Below are 25,755 nucleotides of genomic sequence, written 5' to 3' on the forward strand. Positions count from 1 at the left end.
TGGGGGGTGGGGAACGACTCTTATATCAGAGGTTTTCACAGTTTGGAAATATCTTTATTTCAGTTATCTCTTTTAAAGCCAACTCATTTACCCCCCTGAAGTTTGCCTTTTTTATACTTCTCAGAATTATATTAATGATTTTTCCCTTCCTCTACATTTCCTCCTTCCCCTCAGTAGTGAATCTTAATGTCCTCTAGTTCAGTATTAGCGAGCAAATGTATGGAGAGTCACAGTGGTGTTTTGCCAAGAAACCAGCCCCTCCAGTACCTTTTTAATCAAAAACACACTTTAGGGTGGGGTCAAGGACCAAAATGGAGTGCTTCCTTAAGACTAGGACAGAATTACTCAGAAAAATACTCTGTGACGTGGTGTGATGATTCATCATTGTATTTTAGCAAGAATCAATTGGGTTGTTGCCATTTTGGCCCTTGACTGGTTCAGCTGCTTTGAAATTATTTTCATAACATTAAAGATTTCCCAGGTTATTTTCACAGTTTAGCAGATAGATTTTTTATATTTTTCAGGGCTAGGTATCCAGGAGATAAGCTGAAATTAGGTATCCCCATTTTATAGGAGAATATTGATATTCTGGAGGACGTGAAAGATAAACCTCTTCAGGGAGAACCTCTTGTATGTGCTGATGAAGTTTTGTTTCAGGTTGTACAAACATCTCAGAATAATACATGGTAGAGAAAGAGAGTGAGTATAGAGGAGTCATGTGTATTTGTAGCTCAGGATTGTCAGCAGCATTCTGGACATTGTCTTTTTACATTTTTTTCTTCTAGTGTGTCTCTGCAGCAGCTTAATATGATTGTAATGAGCTTGAGTTAATGTGTGGGGTAGGAGTGATGTTGGTCTGTATATGTGGGACTGTTGAGTAGTGGTTTACTGGGGAAAATGGAGTATACAGCAAAGAGCACAATAAAGTCAGCCCTGTGTATCTCTTTTCCTTAATTACTAAATTATTGATGTAATTATTTTTTATATAAAATTTACATGGATAAGGAAAAATAGATATTTAAAATTACTAAATTAATCTAATTCCACTATTCAAGATAGTTATACTTAAACATTTTGATATATATCTTTTTTTTGGACCTTTTCAATGTGTATAAATAATACAAGTGAATTTATAGATAAGTTTTTATAAAAATATGGTACTATGTAATTTTTTTTTACATTTTTCCATGTCCTATCCATAAATATACATAAAAATAATGGTTTATATGTTCCATTTTATGGCTAGATTTATGTCACCAATCTCCCTTTGTTCATTTAGATTTTTTCTAGTTACAGTATCTATCCAGTAATAGTTTTGACATACAGTGCTGTAGTAAGTAACTTTGTATGTACATTTTTGTCCACTGATTGTTTCTTTAGAATAAATTCCCACTTCTGGGTCAAATTGTACATGTATATTTTTAAGACTTCTTGCTAGATTTTGCCAAATTACCCTCCCAAGAGTGGAAAACCCTCAAATAAGATACACACATTATTTTTTGAAAGGGCACATGCCTGTATGCAAAGGAGTTTTGTACCTGAAAAATTTTTGCCAATATGAAATCACTCCAGGGTGAAATGATTTGGGTTACAAATTTTATGACCACTCTTGGAATTTTTCTGCCTGAACTTCTCCTTTACTTGTTTTTTGAATGTTAACCTAGAGCTACAAAAAAATCATTTTACATTTCATTGTATGGTGCTAGGGGTCAGGTTAGGTCCTGTTCATAATTTTATATTTCAGAGCTTTTCTTTTTTTTTAATATGCTTATTCTGCTGTAAGCAAGTAGAACCCCAGAAGTGAGTGATAACTTTCTGTTTTTCCTCATTTAGGTTTCAACTTTCTGTGCTGTGGGGTCAACCGTAAGAGAGGTAGATCTGATGTGTATCTGTGCTGAAGAAGCATGAGCTCCTTGCAGTAACTAGAAGCCAACTCCTCTTCCCTATAACAATTGCAGACTTTTTGTAGTAGTACATGGCCTTCTTCTGAGAAGGCTGTGGATGTCTTGCAAGCATTATTTGACATTAGCTCACATTTCTCTCTGCCTTCCCCAAAAAAGATGCTATAGTAACACAGAAGTTTCTTTTCTCACAGTACCACAGTATAATATGAATTAATTGACTACCTTTTGTCTCCCTCAAAGTTTTCCTATACCTTCATTTCCTTTTGTTTCAGTAAATGAGTCTCAGCTCTTCTTTTCCCTTTCTGCTGCATCTGTCATTTCCCCTGACCCTTCCCATTCTATAGATAGGTTTCATAATTCACAGTGATGATAAAAAGTGGTAGTATTTGTAGAGCATTTATTATATGTTAAGTGCTATACATGACTTAATTTAATTCTCTTAACAATCCTGTGAGGAACATGTTGTTATTTCTCCATTTTATAGATGAGGTAACCGAGGTCTAGAGAGTTAACTAACTTGGCCAATGTTGCCTAGTTAAGTGGTGATTTAGTGCTCAAACCTAGGTGTTCTGATTTCAGAGTCTGCATTTCTGCCTACCATGCTGTTACTGCTCCCCTGACTAATCTGATAGTCTGTGTGTGAATGAACTTGATTTTAAACCAGATTAACTGTTTGATATTAATTGGGTACTGACTGAACCAGGACTCCTTGGTGAAGGAAAGAATAGTACAGAAAACAACTTCCTTTTCTGACCTTGGCTCTCCTGGAAAACAACAGAATTTTGAGCTCTTCTGTACATAATATGTGGAGTTACTGATTCTTTCAGTCTTTTATCTTAGATATCTTCAAATATCTTAGAAGTGAATGTGCCAAAAGAAAAAGTTAATTGCCAAGGATTGGTAACTGATTTTGCAGTCAATTACAAGATCCCTAAAACAAAAAGAGTTTGTCTATCATATGCTCTCTTTTTATCCACTGCAAATTCAGTAATCATAAAAGCCTTATACTTTTAATCAGAGTAAGTCACGGTCCCACATACACCAAAAAGAAAACTTTGACCTGAGATGGATAGAGCTCTTTTTTTCCTCTGTTAAAGTTGTTGATGTTTTATTACAAAGACAAGTGAGGACCTTAACATCTATAAAACTGTGAAACTGCTCTTTCAAGAATCAGACTTGAAAGAAGTTTCTGCTGCTCTAGAATATTGGCATTATTTGGTTCAGAACAAGGATAACCTCACTAAAAGAAGTGAAAGGTATTTCCTACTGTTTTTCCCAGTAACTTTGATGACCATTGCCAGAGGAACAGAGTTGTCATTATTGTTAACTTAAGACTGATACAGGAGTACCTGGGTGGTGCAGTTGGTTACAAATTTGACTCAGGTCATGATCTCAGGGTTGTGAGGTCGAGCCTGGTGTCAGTCTCCTTGCTCAGTGCCAAGTTTACCTGGATTTTCTGTCCTCCTCTCTCTGTCCCTTCCCCCCATGCTTGCTTGCTCGCTCTCAAATAAATAAGTAAATCTTTAAAAGAAAAAAAAGAGATTGGGAGGAATTGAAGGAGGAGGAACTCTGCTCTTAATCCTCTTTCAGTGAAAATGAAAAATAGATTTCCTTGTCCCAAGGGAAAAGGGTACCCAGGGAAAGAAAATATGTGTTCCTATTGTCTATTAGCAATTCTGAGATTTATTTAGTTTGTATCAACTTTCATGGGGCATCTGGGGTGGCTCAGTCAGTTAAGCATCTGCCTCTTGATTTCAGGTCAGGTCCTGGAATCAAGCCCCAAGTCAGGCTCTGTGCTCAGCACAGAGTCTGCTTGTCCCTCTCCCTCTGCTCCTCCCCTTCTCATTCCTTCTCTCTCTCTTTCTTAAATTAATAAAATCTTTAAAAAAAATTTTTTTAAAGTCTTTTTTTAAAAACATCAGCTCAAGGGGAACCTGGGTGGCTCAGTGGGTTAAGCCTCTGCCTTCGGCTGAGGTCATGGTCTCAGGGCTCTGGGATGGAGACCCTCATTGGGCTCTCTGCTCAGCAGGGAACCTACTTCCCTCTCTCTGCCTGCTTCTCTGCCTACTTGTGATCTCTCTCTCTCTGTCAAATAAATAAATAAAATCTTTTAAAAATATATAAAAATAAAAATCAGCTTTCATCAGGAGCTATAGATTTCAGCCAGACTGAGCTTGCTTGGCCAGAGTTTTTAAAAATTTCCAAAGTGAGAGGGATGACTGGGTGGCTTAGCCAGTTAAGTATCTGACTTTGGCTCAGGTCATGATCTTAGGGTCCTGGGATCAAGCCCGCCCCTTGGGCTACCCAATCAGCAAGGAGTCTGTTTGTCCCTCTGCCCATTCCCCTGCTCATGCTCTTTGTTTCTCTCTCTCAAATAAATAAATAAAATATTGAAACAATTACCAGAGTTAGTATACCTTTGCTTCTCTGGGGTTTCATTTGTTGTGGTTGTTTTTGCTTCTCTAGGTATTTTACATTTTCTTTCTGCAGAGGAACTAGGGTTCAATGTTGCTATGGTTGGTTCTATACATCTGTTGATCCACTCAAAAATAATTTTTTTCTGATGCAGTCTGTTTTGCTTTTAGTACTGCAACATTAACTAGTAGTTTAGAATGTTTCTTGGTCCAGGACCTGTTAATGAGTAGGAGTCCCAACTTAGTGCAGTATAAAAACAAAGTCACTGTTAGAGCTTCATCTTGATGCTTCCTTTTACCGGAGAAAACCTCTCAGAAAGAAGCTAGCTCAGGTGAAGAAGCTTGATTATCCAGACTTGTTTTCTTCTATGGTATTTTTTCCCTAAACTTTTAATTATAAAAATTTTCAGACATAAAGTAGAAGGAACAGTATAAGGAACCTCCATGTGCCCATCATCTAGACTCAGCAGCAACATTTTGCCAAACTTGTTGCATTTCTTCATCTTCATTTCCCAACTTCCACCCTGTGGAATGTTATAAAGCAAACCCGGTCTTCATCTGATTGCAGCATAGGGGCTTCAGAATGTTATTTCTATAGATAAGGACTGTTTTATTTTTGGGGGGGAAGGGGGGTAGGGACTTGTGACATAACACAATAGCATCGTCACATCTACAGAATTAATAGTGGTTATTTAATTTCTTCTCTTGAGGCTCTTGTCTCAGAAATCTTTTAAACTACTATTTTTCTTACCTATTTGTTTGTTTGTTTGTTTATATGGAATGCTTCTTGAATTTGCATGGCATGCTTGGGCAGGGGCCATGCTAATCTCTGTAACCTTCCAGTTGTAGTATATGTGCTGCCAAAGTGAGCACTACTTTACTGTTTTTCTAATCAGCATGCAGTCAAGTTTTATACGTTCTATTTGGTGGCTATGTCTCTTAAGTACTTCATTTAATTGGTTCCCATACCCTGTAGTAATGTTTTAAGGGTCTGATGAGCTCCATTTGTAAGCTTTTAAGGTGTTGTACAAATAAAAATTTTGTCAGTGGAGAGAAATACCCTTTTTAAAAAGGTATCTGTTCATTTTAGTTTTGCAACCAGTATTAAGGAGAACTAGGAGAATGTGGAGATGCCTGAGTGATGGCAAAAAATGCAGAAAAAATTTGTGAGCTCCTCCAGGTCAGGAACATAAAACTCTTTGTCCATAGTGCATATGCATTGCTTCTTGACATGTAACAGATAATCAGTAGTTTTTGAATAATTGAATGAGGAGGGGGAGCAGAAATAATTCAACATTGAACTGGTACTGAGGTGTTAAAATTGAGCCAATGAGAAGCCAAGCTGTCAGCCTCCATACCCACCCTGACCTTGGGTAGTGTGCTCTCTCCTCTTCTGTAGCACATGCTACATTTCATGGTGTGGACTGATCATGTAGGCATTTTAATAATCCTTTTGGAGTTTTGGCTTAGATGGGAGAGGTAGGTCCCTGAGAAAGTTTTCACTGGGTAAAGTAAATTTTAACATTTGAACTCTGCCCTATACTGTTTTTCCACCCCAAAAGGAAAATTATATATATGGATTGTGGATATGGATTATAAGATAATATATCCTGATCAGAGAATGTTTTTCACAAAGATGCTAGAAAACCAACTTGCTGCTGAACAATATTCTGGTCTTTTTTTTCTTTCTTTCTTTTTTTTAAAGATTATTTGAGGCGTTAGGGAAGGCGGGGTGGGCAGACAGAGAGGGAGAAGCAGGCTCCCCGCTGAACAGAGAGCCCAAGCCACCCTGGGCTCAGTCCCAGGATCCTGGGGTCATGACCTGAGCCCAAGGCAGAGGCTTAACCCACTGAACCACCCAGTCAGCCCCAACAGTATTCTGATCTTATCCATAGGGAGGAATCTCATTTCCCTTGAACATTGGCTGGCTGGCATTACCAAGCTCAGTGTGCCCATGCTGAGTTGGTCTTCCAGTCTTTTCTTTCTCTCTCCCCCCCCCTTCTTCTCCTGCCTTCTGTTCTTCCTCCTCCTTCTATACTAACAGGAGAGAAAGGTTGATTATGAGGTGAACGTGTACAATGTTATTGACCCTTCAGTCTCATGGACTTCTCCAGTAGAGAGTTTCTCATTAGCAGAGACTTGGACCAAGTGGTCCAGCCTTAGCAGATGGTATCTTGTTCCTTAAAATGTCACTCTGTTCTTCATTGGGTTTCTGGACCACCTGGGTGTTAACAGCAACATTGGTAAAACTCTAGGTATTTTTCTCTTCCATTCTTCTGTGATAGGTTAGAGGTCTGATTTGTGCAGGAGTAAAACTTCAGGCAAGGAAGAGAGTAATAAGTCTTGGGTCTTTGTTCTCCTCCTCCTCCTGTGTTACTTGTTCTGATTATCATTATTTATTTTTTAAAGATTTTATTTAGAGAGAGAGGAAGAGTTGTGAGTAGGGGGAGGGTCAGAGGGAGACCAAATCTCAGGCAGATTCTGTGCTGAGCGGGGAGCCCTATGCAGGGCTGTCATGTCATAACCCTGAGATCATGACCTGAGCAGACATCAAGAGTCAGAGGCTTATGGGACGCCTGGGTAGCTCATTTCATTAAGTGTCTGCCTTTGGCTCAGGTCATGATCCCAGGGTCCTGGGATTGAGTCCCACATCGGGCTCCCTGCTTAGTGGGAAACCTGCTTCTCCCTCTGCCTGTTCTTCCTGCCACTTGCCTTGCTTCCCTTCCACTGAGTGAAGTCCTCTCACCCTGGTTCTGGGTACTTTGCAAGAATGTAGCAGCTCTAGAGCTACTTGTTGTGGGATAAAACTAGGAAAGGTAGCAAGGTAGAGCTTTTCAGGGAAGTATAGGACTTTCTTACTAACTCTTGTGCTTTGAAATCATTTAACTGCCTTTTTTTCCCTCCATTGATTAACTTTGTCTAGTGACTACTTACGTACAGAGGAGGTTATTTTCTAGATAAGAATGTCAAAGAGGATGGGATGTTGGCCCTTCTTGATTCTGCCAGGACCTTCCAAACCTTTTTCTCAGTGGCAGAAAAGGAAGGGCTAGGTCAAGCACTGATTAAGGAGTCCAGAATCAGTGTTTGTCTTCTCAACTGAAAGCATACTGATTTTCTCATTGAGAATCAGTGATTCTGTAGTTTGCATGTGTGCAGTTGCGGGAGGGTGTGGTGGAGGGGTATAGCTGAGGGGTTTGGGAGGAGCCAAGTAATTTGAGATGCTAATTAAAATTCCTTGAAAGTCTAGGTAATTGAGCATTAAACCTTGCTGTGAGCCCAATTTTGCTTTTGCTTTAGAAATCACACAGAAAGAATACATTTGTATAGCACCTTATGGTCCATTTGATTTAGCTTATCTCATCTAATCTTTACATAAGATTGTTTTTTTTTTTTAGATTTTGTTTATTGAGAGAAAGAGAGAGAGCACAAGTGGAGGGGAACAGAGGGAGAGGGAGAAACAGACCTCCATCTCAGGATGCTGGGATCATGACCAGACCTGAAGGCAGACGCTTAATAGACTGAACTGCTCAGGCATCCACAAGATTTTTTTTTTAGATGATGCCATGTGGGGCTTGAACTGACAACCTTGAGATCAAGACTTGAGCTGAGATAAAGAGTTAGATGCTCAACTGACTGAGCTACCCAGGAGCCCCTACATAATCTATTTTTTAAGATTTTATTTATTTGACAGAGGAGAGAGAGAGAGGAGCCCAAGCAGGCAGAGCAGCAGGCAGAGCAGCAGGCAGAGAGAGAATTGGCTCCCTGCTGAGCAGAGAGCCCAATGTGGGACTCGATCCCAGGACTCTGGGATCATGACCTGAGCTGAAGGCAGACACTTAGTGACTGAGCCATTCAGGCGCCCCAAGCCGCCTCTTTTTTTTTTTTTTTTTCTTTTTTTTCTTTTCTTTCCTTGCCTTTTTAAATTTTTTTAAATTTATTTTATTTTTATTTTTTATTTATTATTATTATTTTTTAAGATTTTATTTATTTATTTGACAGAGATCACCAGTAGGCAGAGAGGCAGGTAGAGAGAGAGAGGAGGAAGTAGGCTCCCCGCTGAGCAGAGAGCCCGATGCGGGGCTTGATCCCAGGACCCTGAGATCATGACCTGAGCCGAAGATAGAGGCTTAACCCACTGAACCACCCAGGCGCCCCTATTTATTTATTTTCAAAGATTTTATTTATCCATTTGACAGACAGAGATCACAAGTAGGCAGAGAAGCAGGCAGAGAGAGGAGAAAGCAGCCTCCCTGCTGAGCAGAGATCCCAATGCGGGGCTCCATCCTGGGACCCTGGAATCATGACCTGAACTGAAGGCAGAGGCTTTAAGCCACTGAGCCTACCCAGGCACCCCACTGAGACATCCAGGTGCCCCATCTTTTCTTTTTTTAAAAGATTTTACTTATTTACTTATTCACACGAGCAAGGAGGTTGAAGGGAGAAGGAGAAGCAGACTTCCCAATGAGTAGGGAACCCGACTCAGGACTCCATTCCAGGACACTTAGTGACTGAGCCACCCAGGCACCCCCATAAGGTTTCTAATATAGGTTCATTGTTTTAGTTAAGCATAGAGAACAATTTGTCTGATCTAATAGGGATTTGAACCCAAGTCTCCTGATTTTTAAATAGCTCAGCATGTTGACTTCTGGCTAAAAGCTTATAAGATATAAAAAGTTAGACCTTGCGGTGCCTGGGTGGCTCAGTCTGTTAAGTATCTGCCTTCAGCTGAAGTCATCATCTCAGGGTCCTGGGATCAAGCCCAGCTTCAGGCTCTCTGCTCAGCAGGGAGCCTGCTCCCCCCCCCCCCCCCCCCCCCCCGCCTCTCCCCACTTGTGCTCGCTCTATCAAATAAATAAATAAAATCTTTAAAAAAAAAAAGGTTGGACCTTTTCTTCTTTGTTGATGGACACCTTAAATTTTATAGTAAGTCAGTAGCAGTTTTATTCATAAGTCAGGGTTATCCTTATTGTTCCTTGGAAGCTTTAGCTTGGGGTTCCAGTACTAATTTATTTTGTCTTTTACCCAGCTGAAGTTGATCTGATTAAAGATGAAACATCTATAAAGGGTGTAGATAATTGGGCTTTTCTGGTTTTCCAGTTTTCTGGGTCATTTTATGTAGCAGATCTTCCTAACAGCTAGATGACATTTCCATTGCCTCCTATTTTGGGAAGAAGAATGAAAACCATCTGTTCCCCATTTTTTGCCACCCTGACTCACTAAGGGGAAGGAAGTTTTGCTGCTCTGCTTATTGGTAACAGAAGTATGTGGTCTGTGGCCTCTGTACGACTAAGGTCTATTGTCATAACCTTTCCTCTGAGCCCAGCTATATTCTGAAATTCTCAGGGCCCTTGATTATTTGCCTTAAACAATGATAATTAGAGCTTCACCTTGTTGCCCTTAATCCCATGTGTTGCTGCCTCATCATTAGTCCTTAAACATACGCTGGAACCTGGGATCTTCCTGCTCAGGTGTTATTGCAGATCCATCCCATTAGGCTCCTTTTTTAAATTTTCTTTAATATGGCTAATCTTTATCCCCTTTGAATTTGTTAGAATTAGATTGTAGGTCTCTATCAGTAGTCTTTGTATATGAAGGTCAATATTTTCCAGTATGAATGGGGGTGGCTTGGGGGGGTTGGGGGACAACACAACAGTCTGTCTTCCTGAGTGGTCATGTGTCTCCAGTGTGATCATCGATGAAGGTTATGGGGATGACAGACCCTTAAATACTGATTTAACCTTTCACAGTAGATTTTCTACAGATAGGTTCTTTTAGTCATTTTGTAAACATATTCTTAAAATCTTTCCTAAATTTAAATGGATAAAAGTAATAATACTTATGAGATTGAACTACACAATTATCTTACACATCTGCACTGATTAAATATTGGTAAGTAAAACTCCCTTTAGTAAGTAAATGCTAACAAATTCCTATTGAGTTGCAGCAGAAATCAAAATGAGGTAGGGAGGGGCGCCTGGGTGGCTCAGTGGGTTAAGCCGCTGCCTTCGGCTCAGGTCATGATCTCAGGGTCCTGGGATCGAGTCCTGCATCGGGCTCTCTGCTCATCAGGGAGCCTGCTTCCCTCTCTCTCTCTGCCTGCCTCTCTGTCTACTTGTGATCTCTGTCTGTCAAATAAATAAATAAAATCTTTAAAAAAAAAAAACGAGGTAGGGATGCAGAATCATTATTTCAACATTGTACTGTCTTATCCTTAGCTGCCTTATCTCCATAGATCAACTCTTTACCTTTCTCTGAAATAATAGAGGAGTAAAGCACCACAGATAGGCTCTAGAAGTTCTTACCCTTTTACTGTACAGGAAGAATTATTAATCAAGCCCTAGACTCTCCAGTGAGTCTTATGTATCTCTTATGCCCTTTCTCTTTCAGCCATGGTATCAGATGAGACCCTTTTATCCTGATGGTTAAATGTATCAAGAACAGATATATTTCCTGGAGAACTAAGAAAAGGGACTAGAACAAGAATGGAGTATGCATAAGGGCTCTATGAGTATGGAAGAAGAGGAAGGGATATTTAAAATCCCTATCCAAAAGGATTTAGTATCACAGAGCAAAAGGCAGGAGCTCATTGTCAGGTTTAGTTGGACTCAAACCCCAGTTGTTTCAGTGTGCTTGATAGAAATTGTGGGCCCTAGTGTGTGTGTATGTACACTTCTGATTGTGGTTTTGTTTATTCTTTTGACAGCATCAGGAATCAAGAGATCCATGCCGTCTGAGGTGAGTTTGATACTGATACATATTTCTGAAACTTTAATTCTAGAATAGAAGGATACCTGTTTAAGACATCTTTATTTTCTCGGGGCGCCTGGGTGGCTCAGTGGGTTAAAGCCTCTGCCTTTGGCTCAGGTCATGATCTCAGGGTTCTGGGATCGAGCCCCACATGGGGCTCTCTGCTCAGCAGGGAGCCTGCTTCCTCCTCTCTCTCTCTGCCTGCCTCTCTGCCTACTTGTGTTCTCTTTCTGTCAAATAAATAAATAAAATCTTAAAAAAAAAAAAAAAGACATCTTTATTTTCTCCCTACTTGAATCTTGGAAGCTAGACAGGACTTTTACATCTCTTTGGTAAACTAGAGATTAAACAGCTACTTTTGTTGTAGTTTATTATAGATATTAATAATAGCTCGCATTGATTGAGCTTTTTTTTTTTTAATGTATCAAAGGTAGTGTACCGAAGAGTAAATAATTTATCTAAGTGTCCTTTATTCTTATTTAATCTGGTAAACACTCCTGTGAGCTAAGTACCATTGCTATCCATGTTTTATAGATAAGTAGAGTGAGGATTAGAGGTTCTACAGTTGGCCCAAGGTCACACAATTAATAAGGCTGGGATTAAAACCCACATAGTTGTCACTAAAGCCTACTCTTTGGTTTTGCTGTTACTGCTTCCTGGTTGCATAGCTTCAGTGAATTTGAAGAACTTCTTTTAACCATATGGATGCTGTTAATTTCCTGAGTTTTTCTTGTCTGTGCAGAATATCTTCCATTTACTTAACTTTCTTCCTATTCAGTATTTCCCAAACCTCTTATTTCTTGCCTCTCTCCTGGGTTTTGTGACAGGATTTCAGAGTGCAGACCCCCTTTGGCCTGAGATTTTAGGTTTTTCTCTTAGAACCTCTTCCAAGATCTTTGAGATGATATACTGAGGGTTTTCTGATATTAAGGGACTTAGAAAGAAGAGTAGAACTTGAATATCAGGCCCTAAGATCATGACACCCTATTTACACTGGCCTTTTTGCCTCTGGCTTATTAACTTAATGAGTACTAACATCACAAAGAATACCTTTGCGTCTTTTGTGTTTCATCTTGATGTGGGAAATAGCCTTCTAAATTCTGCTCTACTGGTATTACTCCTTCCTTATTTTAGGGTCTATCCCGTGGGTGGAAAACAAAGCCATATCATGTTGCCAGGAGTCTCTTCAAGGCACTGAGGGCTCCTATCTCAGAAGAGTCATCTTATTGCCTCAGCTTTTTAATTCCTAGGCTTGCAGTACTTGCATTTGCGAGTGGCTAGATCATTTTTACTGGTGAATGCACTTTGAGTAGGTAGTATTCATGTCAGGTTGAAAGTTACAGGGGTAGAGGTTTCTGAAAGAAAGCTGGTGAAAAAAGATGGGGGTCTGTGGAACTACGTTTAACCTGCCTTTTGTGAACTAAGGTTTGTTCTTTTTCCTGGAGCAGCTGTTTTATAGTTCTCTTGTTTCTGCTTTTCCTTAATGTCACTCATTTTTTAATGTCCCCCCCCCTTTTTTTTTCCTTGAGGAGCAAAAGTGAAATATGTGTCCCTTGGAATTTTCTTTGTTCTTTTAGCCAGTTAATTCATTTGGAAACAACGCTAAAACTTTGTGGGTCTTGTGAAGATTTTACAAAATATTTGTAACGTAGAATGGGTGGGTTGAGTGTTCAGTTTGTTTTAATGTATCATGGTAGCTATATGGTGTATTACATGGGGATCATATGCTAATTTTGACTCTTCTTTTTCCAGGCGCCTTATGCCTCTGGCATGCCCATCAAGAAAATAGGCCACCGAGGTGTTGATTCCTCAGGAGAGACGACGTATAAAAAGGTGTGTCTGGGTGGAACACTTTCATTTTAGTCCAGGAAGGAATAGTTCTGTCCCGTTGGTTTTATTCTCCACATTTTGTCTCATTTCTTGATATCCTAAGCCTTTTGCACAAGAGCTATCATACAACTTGGACTTTAGAGTTTACTTTCAGTTCTGGACCACTTTGGGAGGTGCTCAGGCTTCCCAAGGACAGTGTTCAACTGTTCCATTGAGTGTTTATACCTTGTTTGATACAGTGTGTGTAGATATCTTGGAGTTCTTGGAGTTCTGGCCCATGTAAATTTTTCTTGTGGGTGTTCTCTGTCTTTATTCCATTGTCAGGTACCTGACCCGCTCTGGGAATGGGCTCGAGGCCCTTGTCAATCCAGCAGTTACTTATTGAGCTCTATTTATGTGCTGAACATTGAGACAAAAAGATGAGTTTCTAGGCTAATTGGAGAGGCTCACACTTCAAAATCTAGTTATATATATATGTGTATGTATGTGTATGTGTGTGTATATGTATAAAATTTGGGGGGCAGAGGGTAATCTCTAACAGGGCACCTGGCTGGCTCAGTCAGTAGAGCATGCAGTTCTTGATCTCAAGGTCATAATTTGAGCCCCACATTGGGCATGGACCCTACTTAAAGTAAATTAATTTCTGACCCTAACATGGGGCTCAAACTTATGACCCTGAGATCAAGAGTCACATGCTTTACTGACTGAGCCAGGCTACCACTCTAGTTAACATTTTAGTGCCTAATGACGACTAAGTAGAAGTACAAGTAATTTAATACTTGGTAAGAGTCGGGGAGAAGGGAAATCATTTAGAACAAAACTGTCCAGTAGAACTTTCTACAGTGATTGAAATGTGCTATAGTCTGTGTCCTCCAATAGTAGCCATTAGTCATACTTGAATGTGGCTGGTAAGACTGAAAAGGCAGATTTTCAGTTTTTATTTTAATGAACTTAAGTAGCTATCTCTGGCCAGTGGCAAGTATATTGGACAGCACAGATCTAGATGATTTGATATTTTCCCATGGGATTATAAGAGTGAGGTTCTTGAATTCATTGTTTTTGACTATAGTGTGATCATTTTAAATCTAAACACTTCTTTCAGAAATAATTTGAGTCTTTCAGGCTTTCTCTTCAATTAGGAACTTTTTTTTGCCAGCCTGTCGTCCTTGGGACATGAGTCAGTCTCTGCCTTAAAGGACTGAAGCTTCTGTAGCCAGGTAGTCCATCGGAATATCAGTCCGTATTTTAGTTACAGTCTATATTTCATGAATAAAATGTTTGGAGAGCCCCAGACATTCTGCACGCAGGAATCTTTGAAGTGAGACTTAAAATTTTTCTCTCAGTACAACATAACTTCCAAATGTTGATATGGATTGTAGCTTCCAGCTATAAATTTGGAGAAGCAGGAACACCTTGCCTAGCTCAGGCTGACTCAGTCCTGCCTTTGCTACTGTGTATTTTCATACCCTTGCAACCTTTAGCAGGCTTAATAGCCATGTAAAGCAAGAAGATGGAGGAATTGGACTGCCACAGCTTAGTCTGAAGTATCAGAAGTGCCATTTGCTTTGAGTCCTTCTTCTGGCTCTTCCCTCCTGAGTTTTTATTGTTCTGATCAGATTTAATACTAGAAACTTTCCTATTTTCTCTTCTGTTTCTCAGACAACCTCATCTGCCTTGAAAGGTGCCATCCAGTTAGGCATTACTCACACTGTGGGGAGCCTGAGTACCAAACCAGAGCGTGATGTCCTCATGCAAGACTTCTATGTTGTGGAGAGTATCTTCTTCCCCAGGTACAAAGGTTAATGTTCAGGGGAATGTCGTGGGAAGTGTGGCTTTTTCATATCAACCTCAGGCCAGTTTTCGGGGTTCAGGTCTAATTTAGGCATGTGCCCAATGTCCAGTCCTTAACTTGATCTTGGGGTGATGTAGGAATAGAGAATTTAGAGAGCAGATAGTGTCCTTTGAATGCTTCCATAAGCCTCCGGCCCTAGGAGTGAGCCCTAAAAAGCAATTCAGTGCACTGGGTAGGGGCAGTCTGACTCCCTGTGCCATGTCTTAATCCCCATGTTGTGGCTTTGTCCCACTAAGTAACTGACTCATCTAATCCCTCTCTTTCTCTCAAAAGGGGTGTATTGACCTGCCTTTGGGTTACTCTGAGTGTCTGCCCAGGGTGGACTTCCCGGGTGACAGGGACTGGTGAATTACAGCTTTTTCTATTTTAACCCTACAGTGAAGGGAGCAACTTGACTCCTGCTCATCACTACAATGACTTTCGGTTCAAGACCTATGCACCTGTTGCCTTCCGTTATTTTCGGGAGTTATTTGGTATCCGGCCTGATGATTACTTGGTAAGCTCTCGTTCCCAGGACTCTATGACTCCAGTATCAGAGGCATCCTCCTAAAGGAAGACCCTTTCTCCAGTCTTGCTCTAATATACCTTTAGAACAGAATTACATCTGTACTTAATTTCTGGTCGGACAGGCCCTGGTATTTCTGAACTTCTTACTCTCTTCTTCCTGGGCCCCAGTACTCTCTCTGCAGTGAGCCGCTGATTGAACTCTGCAACTCTGGGGCTAGTGGTTCCCTCTTCTATGTGTCCAGCGATGATGAATTCATTATTAAAACGGTTCAGCATAAAGAAGCGGAGTTTCTGCAGAAGCTGCTTCCAGGATACTACATGGTGAGGGAAGAGGAGCACTGGCCACCTCTGCTGCCCACTCCACTCCTAGACAAGGCTGGGGGGCTCTCTTGGGACACCTGCATGGCTCAGTCAGTTAAGCATCTGCCTTACGCTCAGGTCATGGTCCAAAGGTCCTGGGATCAAGCCCTGCGTAAGGTTTCCTGCTCAGCGAGGAGCCTGCTTCTCCCTCTCCCTGCCCCCTGCTTGTGTTCTTTCTCAAATAAGTAAATAAAATCTTTAAAAAAGGAAAAAAGGCTAGGGGGCTCTCTTCAGCAGGGCAACACAAAGTCCGCATTTCTGTCTTAAAGATGTAGTTTGTTTTGGGGCTTTTTGCCCCATCTCTTTTGCCTCTCTGGGGCTAAAAGGGTTTTTTTGTGTCTTTTTTTTTTTTTTTAAGATTTTATTTATTTGAGGGCGATAACGAGAGAGAAAGAGCACACGAGTGGGAGCAGTGGCAGAAGGAGAGGGAGAAGCAGACTCCCTGATGAGCCCCACGTAGGGCTCCATCCCAGGACCCTGGGATCATGACCTGAACTGAAGGCAGGCACTTAACTGACTGAGCCACTCGGGGACCCCATCTGTCTTATTTTAAGCGTTATTTGACTTAGACCATCCTACCCAAAGTTGAAATTCAGTGATAATTTTGTTTTCTGTTCTTAATCCACCTCCTATACTAGGGAATGAAGTTGTTACTTCTACTCCATCTTAACTCTTGAGTGACTGCTCTCAGAGCTTCTGGAGAAGTTAGTATTGCTTTGCATCACAGCCACAAGAATATACTATACCAAGGGCTTAGAGTTAAGACTTTTTCAACATGATCTTTTCTTAAGCCTCTCTAAAAGAATACCCATCATATATTGTGTATCCTGACTGATTACTGTATTGGACAGTCCGTGGCTCCATCAGGTCTGTGGCTCCATTAGTTAAGCATCTGCCTTCGACTTAAGTCATAATCTTTCATGCTTGGTGGTGATCCAGTCACTGAGGTAGATGTATTGGGAAATTGAAAACAAATTTGATGTGGGCTTATGGACAGATAGATTGTACCTGAATCCCATATAGCAGACAAAGGAAAGGGGGTGGCAACCTTTACCCTTGAGTTTCACTGAAAATCGTCTGACTTGCTCTCCTGCTTCTTTTTACTTTTGTGCTCTCAGAACCTCAACCAGAATCCTCGCACTTTGCTGCCTAAATTCTATGGACTGTACTGTGTGCAGGCAGGTGGTAAGAACATTCGAATTGTGGTGATGAACAATCTCTTACCACGGTCGGTCAAGATGCACATGAAATATGACCTCAAGGGCTCAACCTACAAACGGCGGGCTTCCCAAAAAGAGCGAGAGAAGCCTCTCCCTACCTTTAAAGACCTGGACTTCTTACAAGATATTCCAGATGGTCTTTTTTTGGATGCTGACATGTACAATGCTCTATGTAAGACCCTTCAGCGTGACTGTTTGGTGAGTTTATCATATTTTCTTCCCTGTCAAATACCAAAAATCTCAGCCACTAAAACCGCTTATTGTTCTTAAGGTTCAAATCGGTGCAAGATGGGACTTGGTTCCTTAGCTCCATATGTCCCAGACTTCATTTAAAATAACTTTTGCATTAAGTTATTGCTGAGCCTTTACATTTTGCATTCTGTTATCCTCCCCGACCTGGCTTCATTTTCTTTACCTCTCCTAGGCCTCATAATCCTACAGTCTCCTTATTTTCATACCAGTACCATCATTCCTCAGATCTTGGTCCTGCCTGCCAGATTCAAATTTATATCTTGGAACCTGAGTGCTGCTGAAGGAAATCACACACCTGGGTCTATTCCACCAGCATCTCTACAGGTTGACGCTATCTGGCCTCAGTATTGTTCAGCACTCTACCTCCTGTTCCTCTCAGCACAGATATCACATGATTGCAGTCTCCAAGCCATTTTCTGACTGCTATCCCCCAGCTTTGTTTCTAAGCAGACTACCCCTCTATTCTATTACATACCGTCCATTTGTCCCCAGTTTATAAACATGTCTACGCTTACCCATCTTTAATCTCCTTTTTGCCCAATGTGATGGCTTCTTACAGGTCACTTTTTCAGAACTGTTTCTTTAGGGTTCTGTTTCACATCTTGCTTCCTTTCCCTTCCCTGGCTTCAGCCTCTATCAGCTGTTTTCTTTCTGGATGTAAGCCAACTTTTATTTCTTCCATCTTAAGGTTAGGAGGATTTTTTTCTTTCTTCTACTTCTTTTTTTGTTTGTTTGTTTGTTTTAAGATTTTTATTTATTTGTCAGAGAGATCACAAGTAGGCAGAGAGGCAGGCGGAGGGGGGAAGCAGGCTCCCTGCTGAGCAGAGAGCCTGATGCAGGGCTCAATCCCAGGACCCTGAGATCATGACCTGAGCTGAATGCAGAGGCTTAACCCACTGAGCCCCCCAGGCTCCCCAAATAAATCTTTTTAAAAAAAGAATCCAGGCTCCTTAATATGACACATCAGGCCTGTCACTGTTTTGCCTCTGTCAATTTCTATAATCTGCCACACCTGTCCTTTGCATTTTCTGTTTTAGCAGTGCCAAATTATATCTCCCTGCACATAATGTGCTGTTTCATGCTTCCAGGTGTTAGAATATTCCTTCCTTTATTTATTCGGACTTATTTCTAATTTTTCATAAACTTACTTACGTATCACCTCCTGGCCTCCTCCATACTACCAATCATGCAGTCGCTTCTGTTGTTGCATGTATTAGACTGTATTGGATTTATTTTTGCATTTGTTTTCTTTCCTAAATTATAATACTGTTGAGAACAGAAACACTTTTTTTTTTTTAAGATTTTATTTATTTACTTGACAGAGATCATAAGTAGGCAGAAAAACAGGCAGAGAGAGAAGGGGAAGCAGGCTCCCCACTGAGCAGAGAGCCCGATGTGGGGCTCGATCCCAGACCCTGGGATCATGACCTGAGCCGAAGGCAGAGGCCTTAACCCACTGAGCTACCCAGGCGTCCCTACTTGTGGATTCTTTTTTTTTTTTTTTTTTAATTTTTTTTTTTAAAGATTTTATTTATTTATTTGACAGAGAGATCACAAGCAGGCAGAGAGGCAGGCAGAGAGAGAGGAGGAAGCAGGCTCCCTGCTGAGCAGAGAGCCCGATGCAGGACTCGATCCCAGGACCCTGAGATCATGACCTGAGCCGAAGGCAGCGGCTTAACCCACTGAGCCACCCAGGCGCCCCAGTTACTTGTGGATTCTTAACAGCACAGATATGTATTCCACGTTCTCTTGAATACAGGGCTCTTTTCACAAAGAGATACAAGGAAAGAACAAGCAAAGAGGGTGTTGTGGGCTAAGCAGTAGCCTAATATATATTTACTCAAATAGAACAAAGCTGAGGGGATAGAAATAATGAGTGACTAGAGGAGGTTAATATATTCTTCCCCAGGGAGTAGGAGGAGCAAAGGATAAGCCTATAGTTAACCCTGAAAGTCAAGAATAATTGAATCTTGGGGCACCTGGCTGGCTCAGTTGGGGGAATGCACAACTCTTGATCTTGTGAATTTGAGTTTGAGCCCCATGTTGGGTGTAGAGATTACTTGAAAATAAAATCTTTAGGGGCCCTTGGGTGGCGCAGTCAGTTGAGCATCCAACTCTTGGTTTTGGCTCTGCCCCTCTCCCTCCCCCTCCCTGTGTGCCTCTCTCTCACTCTCTGTCTCTATCTCTGAAATCTTGAAGAAAAAAAAAATCTTAAAAAAAAAAAAAAATGAGGGTGCCTAGGTGGCTCAGTTGGTTAAGCGACTGTCTTCAGTTCATGCCATGAACCCGGAGTCCCACGATTTAGTCCCACATCTCACTCCTTGCTCAGTGGGGAGTCTGCTCCTCCCTCTGACCCTTCCCTCTGACCCTTCCCTCTGACCCTTCCCTGTCTCATGCTCTCCCTTCCTCTCCCTCTCTTTCTCTCTCTCTCTCTCAAATAAATAAAATCTTTCTAAAAAGTTAAAAAAAAAAAAAAAAAAAAGATGGGACACCTGGGTGGCTCAGTGGGTTAAAGCCTCTGCCTTTGGCTCGGGTCATGATACCAGGGTTCTGGGATGGAGCCCCGCATCGGGCTATCTGCTCAGCGGGGAGCCTGCTTCCTCCTCTTTCTCTGCCTGCCTCTCTGCCTACTTGTGATGTCTGTCAAATAAATAAATAAAATCTTTGGGGAAAAAAAAAAGATTAAAAAAAAAAAAAGAATAATTGAATCAGGAAAGCTGTGAGATCCTGAAAAAAGTCCTTATACTTCCCAAGGCTCAGAATGTGGTTTTTTTTTTTTTTTTTCCTTCGTTTAGGTGCTGCAGAGCTTTAAGATAATGGACTATAGCCTTTTGATGTCGATCCATAACATAGATCATGCACAAAGAGAGCCCTTAGGCAGTGAAGCGCAATCCTCAGCTGACACTCGCCGACCAGCCCCCCAAAAGGCTCTCTATTCCACGGCTATGGAATCTATCCAGGGCGAGGCTCGGCGAGGTGGCACCATGGAGACTGATGACCAGTGAGTGGGCTCAGGGGCAACAGGGTGGAGAACATAGAGTCATGGTATTTTTTTTCTTGAAGAAAGGATGCAGCTCCTGGCATAAGAATAACTCTGACTCAGCATTTAAGCTGACAGTATTAACACTTACAAAACTATGGAACTAACCTTAAGAATGTAAAAGGAAAAGAAGAGGTCTTAAGTTGGGGATCTGTAGTACATCTGGGAAGGAGAGCTATTTAAAATTAAAACACCTTTCAAAAAGAATATACTCAGAGCCTTAGACGCATGTCTGCCTGTTCTATTAGAACTTCACCAGAAGTAATTTACTATAGGCCGCTTTATGAAAGGCGCCTTTCTCACCATAATGGATCTCTCAATCAAGGAAGTATATTTACTGAAGCATCAGAAATGTCTTGTAAGTGGTTTCATTTTTAACGTATCCTTTACTGTGACTCAAGAAGAGGGTCCTAGTGGGTGTGAGTTAAAATACGAAAGTACTGAGGAAGTGCAGAGTTACTGAGCATTTTCAGTGTTGCTGAGTAGGGGTGACTTTAGATTCTCTTTGGTAGAATTGGGGTCAGAGAGCAGGCGAGTGAGACTTGGAGAGAAAGAGGTTATAATTCATACTCCAGAGTGGCTCTTGGGGTTGGAGGAAGGTTTTCACTCTTCCCCAGCTTACGAAAGATGGGGCAGTTATGTTTAGATCTCAGTTCCCTATACTGATCTGACTCGAGGTGAGGAGAAGCCCTCATGTGCCAGGCCAGGGGTTTTCTTACTGTTTTCTTCTTGTCTTCTGGAACAGTATGGGTGGCATCCCTGCCCGCAACAGTAAAGGGGAAAGGCTGCTGCTTTATATTGGGATCATTGACATTCTCCAGTCTTACAGGTGAGGAGCATATGGATCCCAAATGAGGGGACAGAGTGTTTGCAGATAACCATTCACATTTCTCCTTTAGCTGGGTTTGTCACTAAATTCTTCCTGAAACAGGAACAGCGGGTTGGATTCTAGTGGCTTACCTCCTTGGGTTTCAGATGGTGGTTTATTTCCTTGATTTTGCCTGTCTCCCTGGCTTTGCTACCCTGCCACCTTCTGAAACATAACATATACCTCTGTGGAGAGCTGAGTCAGTCCTCAGAAGCACCGGGGTAGAACACACCATCTGTCTGGCTCTTTGTGAAAAACTTGTGAGATGAATCATACTCCACGTTGGGGTACAGCTGGAAACATGTTCCTCTTTTCCTCGGAGGAAAAACAAGAGGATCACTGTGTCCTGTGCTATTAACCTATGGAACTGAGGCAGTGAAGTGACAGGGAGAATTTGGAAATGTTAGATCCAATTTTACCCCTGTAAACAGGTTTCAACTACTAGTGAAAACTGGACAGATCTTGGTTTACTGTTTCACAGTATTATCATCCGGTTTTTTCCAGGCATGCTCATCTGTCCCTTCACTGTTCCTTTTGCGACAAATGTTCTTATCCCTGACTTACCAGGGACATATTAAGTTCCCTTTTTCAATAGGGGAGGTAATGAACTTCCCTAGAAACAGCTTTGATCGCTGTCCTGAATGAGTACTACTGTGTCTGTTCTTTGGAAAGCGAGTGTAATAGAGGGAGTGCTTTCTCAGCTTCTTTAACTTCATAAAAGAAAAAACTGTCATTCATTTAAAAACTTGGTGACTGTGTGATACACATTTTTCTTGGCAGGTTTGTTAAGAAATTGGAGCACTCTTGGAAAGCCCTGGTACACGATGGGGTGAGTAACAGATTGCTAGTGGCTCTCCTCCTGGCTCCTTCAGTTGTGATTTGCACCCCCAATTTCTTCTTTCTTTCTTACTTCCTTTGTGGGTTCTGCCCTTCTGTTAGGGTCTCAGCCTAGAGGAAAATAGCCCTTGGACTAAATAGCGATCCTCTTGCTGGCCCTTCCCCCTCTTTAACTCTGCAGCCATCTCTTCTGCTCTGTAGGACACCGTATCGGTGCATCGCCCAGGCTTCTATGCTGAACGGTTCCAGCGCTTCATGTGCAACACAGTGTTCAAGAAGATACCCCGTAAGTGGCTTCTACCAGATGACCCCTCAATGACTCCCTTACTCCAGGAGATGGGTGGGCAAGACACCTCTGTCAGGGAACTGCCAAAGCCTCTTCTGCTCCACCCACATCCCATGAGAGCTGCTGCCCGTCTTTATGTCAGTCACCCTGTCTGTCCCAGTGGTTTCCGAGTTGCTGCTTTTCCCCTGGCTCTCCCTTCGTGTGTCATTGAGGTGAGGGGCATTTCTGGGAAATTGGTGGGATTTGGGCAGGGTTGGGGGGGTAGGGAGTGTCATTGTGGGAGCAGGATCCATGCCATAGGCTGAGATAGAGCCAGACTTCTAGACAGAGATAGGCAAGCATATTACCAGTCTTCTGTTTTCTCTTCACATCCCCAGGGCCAAGGAATTCTCAGACTAGGATCAAAGGGTTAGAGAAGCATTTACTGATTGTATTTAGCAGTCGTTCTTACTCTCTTCCCTCAACTTTCTTGGTTGGAAAGTGCCAGTATTCTTCTTTTCCAGCCTTCCAGTGCTGCTGCCATTGGCAGATTTCCAACTCCTTCTTCCCATCTCCTCATCATAGGCCTCAGTCATCCCTCAGTGTGGCAGAGAGGACTTAGGCATGCCCGACAGTATTAAGAAACATGGGAAAATCCCTTCAAAATCTTTTCGAAGTGGCATATAAGCAAGTGTAAAGTATCATGGTGCTGTGTACGTGAATGCTACAAGCACTCAGAGTGAAAGGGTCATCTTCGTCAGCTTGAGCAGGAGGATACTGTTAAAGAACAAGGGAGTGACGGAATGGAAGACACCTCATCAGGTGGAAGCAAGCCATGGAGGTTGTGTGTAGCGGGGCCAAGATATGTATGTGTCTGCTTTCCTCTAGGTTCTCTGCTTTTCAGAGTGAGGTGAACTGAGATGCACACCCTCTCTCTAGTTCATAGAGCCTGTCTTTGTTGACATTAGTCCTTCTTCCCGCTTTGCAGAGCACCTTTGGGTCTGTGTTGGGGATGCTAGCGATTTGTATCTGTGTCTCGGTGATGGTTTCTCGGGTGGGTGCTAAGTAGGCTTTCTCTTTCCCTTTTGAAGTGAAACCCTCTCCTTCCAAAAAGTTTCGGTCTGGCTCATCTTTCTCTCGGCGAGCAGGCCCCAGCGGCAACTCCTGCATTACTTACCAGACATCGGTCTCTGGGGAGCACAAGGCACAAGTGACAACCAAGGCGGAAGTGGAGCCAGGTCAGCGCCAGGGCTGGGGTTCCCATGTGATTGGGGACTCCCTCCCTCCCTCTGAGCCCTAGATTATCTGCCTAGAACCTCTACTCCCCATTCATATCTAGGAAAAGCCAAGTTACACTTTTTTCCCTCTGTATTTCCCCCACCCCGTTTTGTCTTCTTTTTTATTTATTGATTTTCTTCCCTTTTCTTTTTTCCAGGCGTCCACTTCGGTCGTCCTGATGTTTTACCTCAGACTCCACCTTTGGAGAAAATCAGTGAGGTCTCGACTCTTCCTGACCCCTATTTCTCACCTGTAGTTGGAGAGACTTTGCAAATGCAAACTACAAGGTTGGTTCCTTGGCCCCTTTCTTCATGTTCTCCTTTCATCTCTCTCTTCAGGTCCTTGGGAACCTCCGTAATTTTGTTTTTTCGAGAGATCATTGTCTTTTGCTCTTCACTAGATTTTTCTGGGTTTACTTTCCTTTAGTTCATCTTTACTGACTTGAAGGAGTGTGTCAACATCTCTGCATCTTTAAGGGGTGTGCAGACTATTCTGATAGAATGTGCCCCCAACTAACCCTTTATCTCCTGGTGAGTTAGGTGAGAATTCTCAGCTTACTTTGTAAGCCTGGAAAAAGATTCCTGGGCAGGGAAGAAAATGAACAGTGAGTCTTGTAAAAGGATACATTCTAAAGGTTGTGGTTTAATTTTGTTAGATGGTGTGTTGATTATCTAGTCCATCATAATAAATTAACCCAAAACTTAGTGGATTAAAATAACAAACACATATCATAGCTTCTGTGGGTTGGGAATGTGGGTGCAGCTTAGCTGGGTCCTCAGGCTCAAGGTCTTTCATGAGGTGTTGGCCAGGGGCTCCCATCTCATCTGAAGGCTCAACTGAGAGGCTTCACTTCTAAGCTCCTTTATATGCTTGTTGGCAGGGTTCAGTTACTTGTGGGTTGCTGGACAGAGGGCCTTAGTTCCTTGCTGGCAGTTGGCTGGGGGCCTCCCATGGTTTTTTGCAACATGAGCCTCTCCTTAGGACAACTCAGAACATTAAACAGCTGGCCTCCCTCAGAGCGAGCAAGTGAGAGTGCATGCACCTATCCAGAAGCCATAATCTTTTTGTTACCTAATCTCAAAATTGACCTCCTATCACCTGTGCTGCATTCTAGTCACTAAATCTAGCCCACACTCACAAGGAAGGGATTACACAAAGCTGTGAATACCAGGAAGCAGAACTCATAGGGAGCCCCCTAAAAAGCGACCTCTCGCAATCCATCTTCTGGCCCCCAATGCTTCCTGTCCCTCCCTGTGCGAAATGCATTCATTTGCTCCAGTGGTCTTCAAAAGTCTGATCCCATTACAGCAGCAGCTTAAATTCCAGAATTTTGTCATCTGAATTAGGTCTAGGTTTGGAGGAGCTCCCCAGGTACTGTTCCTTGAGTACAGTTGCTCTTAGTCTTTGGACCTGTGAAACTAGAGACAGCTGTTTTCTCCCTACACACCCAGCAGACAGTGGTGAGGCAGTAAGTAGATAACACTGAACACATTCCTGTACAAAGAGAAGAGTGAGGGAGGCACAGAGGAGTCACTGGTGCATAGCTAGTCCAAAATCCAGCAATTGTTGAGTTTCTTTGATCAGGCGAAATACAGGGAAAAAGCTTGGGAGTAATTCTCCCATGACTCTTTACTCCACTCTTTGACATCTTGGTTTTGCTTTCTGGTGCTTTTTTCATGAAAGCGAGAATGTGTTTGCAGCTAGTAGTTTTCTCAGCCTGCTTCCTATTTTGGCGTCCAGCAGTTTCTTCTTTTTACACTGTGTATGCCCCTTTCAGTCCAAGCTGTGAATGTTTCTGCTGTTATAATGCCCTCAAAGATTTTGTGGTCCTCCTGTGAGTCTCAGTAAGATTCAGTCCCCTAGACAAAAGCCACACACACAGATACCCTCTTCATAAGCCCTGTACTGCTTAGTGATCCTGTTAAGCTGAGAGGATCCGGGAGACTTTAATCTTTTTGAATGGCCTTTTGTATGATTGAGTAGTACTCTAAGGAACCAACTTTGATTTTTCTGAAGTCTTAGAAAATGTTTTACAGTCATACCCTTGGCTTTGTCTCTAGACCGCATTTTCCTGGTAATGCCTAGGTTTTGTGCTTGCTCACAAGCTGTTTCTTAATTTTAGCATTGTTTGCTCTCTGGAGGGGCTCAGAATTTTCAAAACCATCAGGTCCTGAAAGTGCTTTTATTTAATAGTCCTTCCCTTAATTTTTTTCTTCTCGTTTTACTGTAAGCATTAAGAGGGAACCAGGTGGGGCGGGTGGTGGCGGGGGAGAAGGAACCAGGTGGCACCTTTAGCACTTTGTTTAGAATTCTCCTTAGGTAGATCACCCAATCCATTAGACACGTATTCTGCTTTTCACATGACTGCATATGACATTGTT

The 25,755-nt window shown here is 42.1% G+C and overlaps 1 protein-coding gene and 1 non-coding gene across 4 annotated transcripts in view; one reads left to right on the forward strand and one right to left on the reverse strand.

The window, feature by feature from the left end:
* PIP5K1A (phosphatidylinositol-4-phosphate 5-kinase type 1 alpha) overlaps positions 1-25,755 on the forward strand; it is a 37,512-nt gene that overhangs the window by 8,397 nt on the left and 3,360 nt on the right. For 2 of the 3 annotated variants that reach the window (XM_032843682.1, XM_032843683.1), the window contains exons 2-14: positions 1,834-1,872; positions 11,022-11,053; positions 12,818-12,898; positions 14,555-14,685; positions 15,126-15,243; positions 15,423-15,575; positions 16,733-17,032; positions 19,882-20,087; positions 20,872-20,955; positions 21,775-21,823; positions 22,033-22,117; positions 23,188-23,334; positions 23,532-23,661. In XM_032843682.1, coding sequence (XP_032699573.1) covers positions 1,834-1,872; positions 11,022-11,053; positions 12,818-12,898; positions 14,555-14,685; positions 15,126-15,243; positions 15,423-15,575; positions 16,733-17,032; positions 19,882-20,087; positions 20,872-20,955; positions 21,775-21,823; positions 22,033-22,117; positions 23,188-23,334; positions 23,532-23,661 — 1,555 coding nt within the window. The remainder of the gene's footprint in view (positions 1-1,833; positions 1,873-11,021; positions 11,054-12,817; positions 12,899-14,554; positions 14,686-15,125; positions 15,244-15,422; positions 15,576-16,732; positions 17,033-19,881; positions 20,088-20,871; positions 20,956-21,774; positions 21,824-22,032; positions 22,118-23,187; positions 23,335-23,531; positions 23,662-25,755) is intronic. The other variant, XM_032843684.1, reaches the window with a different exon arrangement.
* Positions 5,088-5,191, reverse strand: LOC116858820. Its single transcript, XR_004381019.1, has one exon. It is a non-coding gene; the product is annotated as a U6 spliceosomal RNA (small nuclear RNA).

This window comes from Lontra canadensis, unplaced genomic scaffold (assembly GCF_010015895.1).
Source record: "Lontra canadensis isolate GAN:19392208 unplaced genomic scaffold, GSC_riverotter_1.0 scaffold142, whole genome shotgun sequence".
Taxonomy (NCBI): domain Eukaryota; kingdom Metazoa; phylum Chordata; class Mammalia; order Carnivora; family Mustelidae; genus Lontra; species Lontra canadensis.